Below are 8,772 nucleotides of genomic sequence, written 5' to 3'. Positions count from 1 at the left end.
TTATGTTGCCCATTGTAGAAGATTAATTGGTAGATTATGCATTTCAATTTATGTGTTTCAATTGCTTGTTGTAATTATTGATTACTAAGGTTAATATCACTCGCTTTGAGGAGAAAAACTTGTTTCATTGGGTATTAGTAATGACAATATGAGAGAATGATCTCTTTTCATCCCTCCCTCCCCTCTCAACCTAGGCATATGAGGATATTCTTTTCAACATATATTTTTGTATGTTCTTTTCAAGGGAGAACAAAATCACATGAGCACATGCAAGATGGTTGCTTGACTTTGCCATAATTAGGGACACATGATAGATCACTAATAGATAGTGTTGCTACAAGGGGTAGAAAGGTGGTGAGGAAGGGAGGTTGTTGGACACTGTTGTAGAGCTACCTCACCTTCCCTATCTATATGTGAAGGTCTACTCCGTCACACTATAATATTACAACTATATTATTTTCATTGTAGGTAGCCTTGAACTTCCAAAGGGCTTCTTGAACCTACCCTATTTTCCAAACCTCCCTTTTTCAATCAAAACCCCCTCTCCTCTCCTCTTTCTCACATGTAATCTCTTCTTTTCTCTTCCTCCTCCCTCCCTTCTCTCAGCTCCCTTTTTAAAATTAAAACCCCCTCCTCTCTCTCTCACTTATAATCTCTCTCTTTCTTTCCCCCCTACCCTTTTTAATTAAATTCCTCTCTCCCCCCTCTCTCTCTCATGTGTAGGGCCAAGGTTCTCTCACTCACTCTCTCACTATTAGATTAACTTTTTTAATTTAAACTTTTTTAATTAAATATTTTTTAAAAAATAATTTAAAGTTTTTTTGGCATAGCTTTTCACACACTTTGAGAGGGAGATAGAATGAGAAGAAGAAGGAGAAGGATAAAAAGAAGAAGAAGAAGAAAGAAAAAAAGACGGAGAGGGGAGAAAGATAAAAGAGAATAGTCTTTTTTAAATTAAACATTTTTAAATATAGTTTTTGACTCAAAGAGAGAGACTGAGAGGAAATACATAATTTGAAAGAGAGAGAAAATAGGGGGAGAGAGAAAATAGAAAAATAGAGATAGAAGAAAAAATATAGAGAGAGAAGAGAGCGAGAGAAAAAAACTTTATATATATATATATATATATATATACAAAGAGCAAAAAAGAAAGAAGAGGAGAGGAAGGGAGAGAGTGTGAGAACAAAGAGAAAGAGAATTATAGAGAGAGGAAATATAAAATTTAAAAGAGAAAGAGGAAAAGAAAAAAGGAAAAGAGAAGAGAGAGGGGGGAGAAGAAAAGGGGGGAGAGAGATAAAAAAAAGATGGAGAGAGGGGGGGGAAAAGAGGAAAGAGAATAGTCTTTTTTAAATTAAATTAAGCCTTTTTTTTCTCCCCCTTCCCTCCTCTCTCTTTTGTAGGGCCTAGGTTCTCTCTCTCTCTCTTTCTTAGTTATATTAAATTTTATTTTTAATTAAATATTTTTAAAGCTTTTTTTCAATATAGTTTTTCACACACTTTGAGAGAGAGGAGGAGGAGGAAGAGGAGGAGGAGACAAAGAAAACGAAGAGAGGAGGGGAGGAAAGAGAAAAGAGAATAGTTTTTTTTAAATTAAATTAAATCTTTTTCTTCTCCCCCTCTGCCCCTCTCTCTCAGGTGTAGGGCCTAGGTTTTCTCTCTCTATGTCTCTCTCAGTTAGATTAAACTTTTTAATTTAAATTTTATTTTAATTAAATATTTTAAGGATTTTTTAAATTTAAAGTTCTTTGGATATAATTTTTCACACACTTTGAGAGGGAGATAGAATAAGAAGGAGAAGGAGAAGGATCAACAGAATAAGAACAAGAAAGAGAAAAATGTAGAGAGGGGAGAAAAAAAAGAGAATAGTATTTTTTAAATTAAACATTTTTTAATAAATTTTTTGACTTAGAGAGAGAGACTCACACGAAATATGTAATTTGAAAGAGAGAGAAAATAGAGGGAGAGAAAGGGAAAGAGAAAAACAGAGAGAGAAAAAAAAATATCAAGAGAGAAAAGAGAGAGAGAAAAAAATTGAAAGAAACAAAAAAAAGAAAAATAGAGAAAAAAAGAGAGCAAAAAAGAAAAAAAGAAGAAGAGGAGAGAGACAAAAAAGGGGAACGGAGAGAAAAATAATTATAGAAATATATGAAATAGATTGTTGAGCGAAGTTGTTGTGCTATTGGGGCAACAAAGCATCCTAATGTTCTGTGCACCTAAAGTAGTCTTTATGTTATAATCTATAGAAGAGGCCGGGTTGTATAACTAAAATACTCAAAAAATACACTTGTATTTTTAAAAATATACCAAATTTGCTATTTACAACCTATACAAAAAATACAGGAAGGGTTTTACGGGGTGAGTGGTTTTGCGCTGACAAAAGGACGGGGCTATGCCGATGGCGAACTGAGCTTTCATTCTGGTCTTTCTCTCTTGCGAAGAAAGCCATGGCCGCTTTCCCTTCTGCTGCTCGTCTCCGTGAGCTCTTCTCCAAGTATGGCAAAGTGGCCGTGGGCGTCCATTTCACCGTGTCAGGGATCTCCATCGCAGGCTTCTATGTCGCGATCAAGAATAATGTGGATGTGGAGGCGGTTCTACGGAGAGTCGGCTTCTCGTCTGCATCCACAACGGCAGGGAGCCATGGACCAGAAACATCACCATCATCATCGTCGTCGTCGTCGTCAGCATCCAGCCATGACATTCTCCTGGACGAAGCTGATCTCGACTCAGGCGATCCTGACCGCGCCTTCCACCATAGCCGAGAGGTCGTTCCATCTTCCAACCAGGTGCTTGTTTCGAGCGCCAGTGCCCTCACCTTGGCTGTTCTTTGTAACAAGGTCCTGCTGCCTGTCCGTGTCCCGATCACAATCGCCTTAACACCGCCGGTAGCTAGGTTTTTAGCTCGACGGAAACTTTACAAGGCAGGCCGTACATGAAATGCTTTGCCTACAATATGCAACGGTGCCTTCATAGCCTGGTCTTTAGCTCGAGGAAACAGGCAATACATTACGTGCTCCTCTAGAATGTGCAACGGTGGATTTGGCAGGTAATTTTTCAATTTATACATACATGATTGTTCTGATAATCAGAATATCCTAGGAACTACCAGAGACGAAGCTTTGACCTCTGTACCTTTCGTGAATGGCTTAGAAGGACTATTTAAGCATGCTATACAGAAACAGTGGACGAGAAAGGTCTATCAGGCTGGAATTGCATTATATTTTACATACAAAGATGGCTCAAAATGCGGGATTCCTCCCCTTCAATTGTCTTTTCTTTTCTTTTGAAGTTAAACTGCACCCTTACAATTGATGAATTGCACAGTTGTCTTGTTGCCTGGAAGTGCAATTTGCAAACAGGGTGTCTGCTAGATGTCTGCAACTTCTAAGAATGTTTAGATTATTATGGAGGCCTTAGAAATGACTATCAAAGACTTATTACAACTAAGAGGATTCATTACATTGTTTTGAAAGACTAGATCGTCCGCAATTTCTAAGACTATTACTACATTGTTATGGTGGCCGTAGAAATGAGCATGAAAATGCTTGGATGGTTGTATTTTCACACTGTGCGAATCCCAGCTTGCAGATTGACTGTGTGTGTTCCAAAATTGTTTTCTGTAGTTAAGATTTGGTTCAGACTGGGGGGAGAGTGGCAGGCCATATATCCAGTGGTTCAGACACTTCAATCTGCTTGATTTCAAGTAGCATCTGAACATTCAACCAACGGGAATTTTCCACAGACCATTTTACCTATCCGATCCCATGCATATTGGTTTCCATTGTAAGCTGTTATGGCTGCTATCTGTTTGAGGCATCCATCAGGCTGAACTGTCCATAAAGAAAATGGTGGCCTTAGAACTGATTAAGAAAGCATATCCATGGCTGTGATGTTAGTTTCAAATGAAGCTTGTGCGCTCGCATTATAAGTTTTTAAGGACTAGAATGGCTTAAAAATTTAAGGTGTTTCTATAATGCCCAAGGAGAGTCCATGGAGTTTAAGCAAAAAAATGAGGTCTTAGAGTATAAGTGCATTGTTTCAATGTTAAAAAACATTCCTCAAAGCATCAGTTCTTCAACAATGAGGGCACTGCATAACCATTGCTGTCTATTTGAGGCATTATCCTCCTTTTTTTAGGGTTTCTGTTTATCACTCTCCAAGTATGTTTAACATTATGTAAAGATCAAAGTAAATTGATGCATCTTTTGAAATGTACTGCTGCAAATTGTAGAGATGGAGAGTAGAGCCAATGATAATTCCTTCATTCATTGCCTCTAATTGAGTTTGATATTCCAGGAGGCTGCCCTACTGACAATGTGGCTATTTTTTGAAAGATGCATGAACTGCCAAGTAGAACTCACAGTCAGTTAGTCATTGAACCAACCTTGTTTCCAAGCAAGCGACGATGTGAAAATGGATATAACTGTTTTCCATTTGGGAAATAGTTAAGCCAAAAAGAAAATGATAAATTGTAGCTGCTTGTTGTTCCTGCCCATTTTGAGCTCTAATGCTTGCTGCTTGGTGTCTGGCACCTGCTGGTTTTGCATGTTTGACCTATATCAGCAATGGCATTACAGTGGACTTCTGATGAGATCTAGACCCTGTACTAGAGATTATAGCGTAGACATTCTTCGCTCCAACTTTAAGTCGTGGCTGCTGCAAGCAATGACTTTTGATGACCACCAAAATTGGTTCAAACCAATAGCTGATTAGCCACAGTTGAGCAGGGTTAACTTAAAGCATTTGGAGGGATCTTTCTTACGAGTATTGGATTTTACACAAAAAGACCTTGATAAAAGCCACCATCAGCTTCTTGTTAACTTGCCAATTATGTGGTAGTGGGATCGTATAAGTAAAGAAAATAACAATGCTCTACAATCAAGTGATATTTGTGTTAGAACCCTTATGGATATTGGTGAATAACGTGGACTTGATTGTGGTGTCATGATGGCCATAAAGAGTGGGAGAGTAAAGGACTCATTTTATTGAAGACAGAAAATGTATGAAAAACAACTCTAGACAATGTATAAACTTCTCATGCTACAATAGACCTTTAGCTTTGTGCATAGTATTATATTGTCCCCTCGCTAATACTGTAAGTTGGTAGTGTCCTCAAGTGCCTAGATGAACTTGGAACAGTCACATATTCTCATTGAATTTATTTGTTTGTATTAGACAAGCACAAAAATTTGCAAAGCTTATGAAGTGTTTCCCCTATTACGACATTTCATGCTATTTGGTGTGCATGACCTAACTTTAATAGCAACTAAATATTTGAATTCATCTAATGATCATATTACCCTAAGTGGCATGCCTCCATTTGTTGATATAGCCTTTCATGCACAAGAAGTGAATTGCTATACTTATGTGCTGCTTTTATAGAACTAAGTCTCTTGGTGTGCATGACCTAACTTTAATAGCAACTTAATACTTGAATTTGAGTAGTGATCATGTTACCCTAAGTGGCATGTCTCCATTGGTTGATATAGCCTTTCATACACAACAAGTGAATTACTATACTTATGTGCTACTTTTATAGAACTAAGTCTTTGGTTTGCTTGGAATCTTTTAAAAATGTTCGAGAGAGGTAGATCTCTAGAAACTCATGTACATGTGTTGATATGATCTTAATATCAAGACTAGCTTATCATCTTGCCAATGATTGCATGTTTTTCTCTTATAAATTGTTGTTTAAGTATTGTGGTTTGCATGAGAATAATTAGCTCTTACATGAGAGAAGCATGAGGACCCCAAGCTTGGGGCTTATTGAGCACATTGGTTGAAGCATTTTCTTCTTTATCATGCTACTTATCATCTTGTGTTAGGGTAAAACAACAGAGTGATATTGAGTCTTACAAGGTTCAATTTTGGGCAGCAATAACTTCAAAGTGCTTACACCTAGGTAAATCTTGGTTCCCTCTAGCCTAGCCCTCCTAGAAACTTGGTAGTGCGAAATCAAAGCTCCATGCATACAATCTTGGTGTTAAAAATATTGAATCAAGATATTGTAGGAATGGTATTGCTTTTTGAATCTCTCTCAAATTATAGGTTGGCTTAAAGGTATGAGGGGTTATTTATTTAGATATCCAAAGGTAGAGGGCAAACCACTTCCATAAACTAAAGCTCACACACACACACACACACACACACACACACACACACACACACACATGGAGGGGTCATTTCTCATGTTGCTCTCTCTTTAGTGAAAATTCATTTAAATTTTGGGCTTTTGATGGACATGATGCAAACTTGACTAGCGGTCTTACAAGTTGGGGTAGTTGTGCTTCCTTGCATTAATCTTATTTGGGGCCTTGCTTGAGCTTATAACAAACCTAAAGAGTTATGTGATTTTGACATGTTCAATTGAGACATCCTTGGTGGCACGGTTTAGTGGTCCTTTGGGATTATTCTTTCTAGGTAGCACTGCTTAGTTCTCCTTCGAATAAAATGAGGTTTCTTGTTTAGATGCTCTTGGATCCACTTTGTAATGGAAGGTTTTTGGTCATTCTCAGGAGAATCGACTTGAATTTTTTGTTTTTTATGTAAACTAAAGTCTCCCATTTGGAATTAGCTAGCATCAGTTTCTGAGAATCTACTTGTGCTAGATTACTCGAATTGAAGCCATCTCGAATCACACGGTTCAAGGATAGTGAGAATCAAGGGAGAGAGTAAAAACGCCAACCTCTCTATCCATAATGTAAAGTCTCATTCCATTCTCCTAAAATGATACGAAGTTAAGGATCCTAGTTAACCCAAGAGTTAATTTTTCCTATACTTTGACGTAACGAATTTGTGAGAAGCTCTCGGCTTATTGAGACCACCCTGCCTTAGAGCGAAATCGTTTGGGATGGCACCTTCTACTTATCTTGATTGAGTAGTTTTAGCTATTTACTTACATAACTTATTTAAGTTGTACACATAACATCATCTTGCTTTAGTTAATCCTTTAAATCATAATGTTCGTTTATGTAAATTAAATCATAGTATACAAACCATGAAAACAACCCTTTGAAAGATAGGTTTTTAATTTAATAAGATTTCTTATACAAGTATTTGCCTTTCACCCATATGAAAGAATGGCACAAAGGCTATTATTTACCCAAGGTTTTCACCCCTAACTAGTATTGAGATCTTAGGAAACCCATGTTGAGTCACATAGAAATTTGGGTGATTCCTAGTAGTTTAAGAGTTTATCGGCTAGAGCCCCCTCTGGTACCCTCACTTCTCTTGTCCATAGATTTTCTATGGAGTGATCTCTTGCCATTGGGGTCGGTCAAAACCTCTCTAAGGTAGCAATCTATTTTCCCCTTGGGAAGGGACTTGTAACTAGCCTTGGGGGAGGTCAAGTGTAATTTTCTTTTTATCCTGTTGCAAACTTAGTATATTAGGATTTTTTCATTATTCAATCAGTTTTCTAAATGCATTGAGTCAAACTCGCATGCATTGCTATAAATACAAGCAATTTCTTTCAAGTGATTTCTTAACCAAAAAATGCAATTGAGTAGGATATTAACTTGGAGGCAATTCTTTTCAACTTGATTTTTCTTCTAACTCTTAAGTTTTCCAATTTCCCTTTAGCTTTGATTTTCTAACTTTTCTTTCTCGTAACTCTCAATTACCTTCTCTTAATGATCTTTTTAAAAATTATCATAGGTATTCGAGTATGACCTTTCATTCATAATTCTTGTTAAGGATTGGTCGTTAATCCCATCAGGAAATCTAGAGATTATGCGAAATGGGGGTAATTTCTCAGAGTTTTATTTTTATTGTGGACTTTTTTTTTTTTAATAATATTGATTATCTATTTTATACTTCTTAATTCGCTTAATACAAGCTAAAGCTATTTTTTGTTTATAAATATTAATGGGACATTTTTAAAAATGTATGTAAGAATTTCGTAAGCGTGAAGAAAAATATCATTGATACGATTTTTACCATCCTTTATGTTTATATGATTTGTAAAAACTAAAGAAACTATTATTGATGTAGCTTCACTTATCCTACTTTTACTTAATTTATGAACGTAAAAAGAAATTTTTTATCAATGCAACTTTTATATTTTCAATATTTTCATGCAAAAAAAAAAACGAGGATGCTTGAGCTTGCATCAAGAATCGTGGAGCTACTAGTGTGCTTGACGGAGGAGGCAACTCATTTGGGCATTGAGGTAAGCTCACTACACTACCTCACTAGGATTGAAGGTGTCAGCTAGGTGAGAGAGAGCCATAGGTACTTGCTTGAAACGCTTGAAGGAATAAGCGGTTCGTGGGTTCTCAATGCAACTTTTTATCTTCCAACGTTTTCATATAAAAAGAAATTAGCTCCAATGCAAATTTTTATCTTTTCAATGTTTTTATGCAAAAAGAAATTATTCTTAATGCAACTATTTGTCTATAAGGATCTTAAGATAATTGGTTAATGTGATATTATACAATTTATCGTAGCTTTGAATTTTGACTTAGTGATCCTTGCGTCCTATTTTTATATTTCTAACCACGTAATTAATGAGCATACATTTATGAGGGAACTTGATGTTGTGCCACGTGAGGTGGTGTGTCTACCACGTTTGTGATTGCCTTAGTAGGTTTTGCGCTCCTCACTCTAGAATATCTCCTCTTGGAGGCCATTATGAGAAGGCATGTGCGACACTGGCTTCGAACTTGGGCGGTCTTGAGCTCCAAATGGGTTTTACGGTTTCTTATGGGATCACAATCTTGTTGGGGAAGGACTTGTGTCAAAAATGTCGAAGTGGTACTCCTCTTGTGATTCGCG

The 8,772-nt window shown here is 36.8% G+C and overlaps 1 protein-coding gene across 1 annotated transcript; it reads left to right on the top strand.

Moving 5' to 3' along the window:
- The first annotated feature begins 2,336 nt into the window (after nucleotides 1–2,336).
- On the top strand, nucleotides 2,337–3,226 carry LOC148023292 (uncharacterized). Its single transcript, XM_087696334.1, has one exon. The coding sequence runs from the start codon at nucleotides 2,445–2,447 to the stop codon at nucleotides 2,931–2,933; it is 489 nt and encodes a 162-aa protein (XP_087552460.1). The 5' UTR covers nucleotides 2,337–2,444; the 3' UTR covers nucleotides 2,934–3,226.
- The last annotated feature ends 5,546 nt before the right edge of the window (nucleotides 3,227–8,772 follow it).

This window comes from Lygodium microphyllum, chromosome 16, assembly GCF_053477565.2.
Source record: "Lygodium microphyllum isolate KBCC chromosome 16, Lygodium_microphyllum_v1.1.10, whole genome shotgun sequence".
Taxonomy (NCBI): Eukaryota; Viridiplantae; Streptophyta; class Polypodiopsida; order Schizaeales; family Lygodiaceae; genus Lygodium; species Lygodium microphyllum.
This window is presented reverse-complemented; position numbering and strand designations above follow the sequence as displayed.

Excerpts from the sequence above, each read along its gene's own strand:
- LOC148023292 (XM_087696334.1), top strand. The coding sequence starts at position 2,445 with ATGGCCGCTTTCCCTTCTGCTGCTCGTCTCCGTGAGCTCTTCTCCAAG.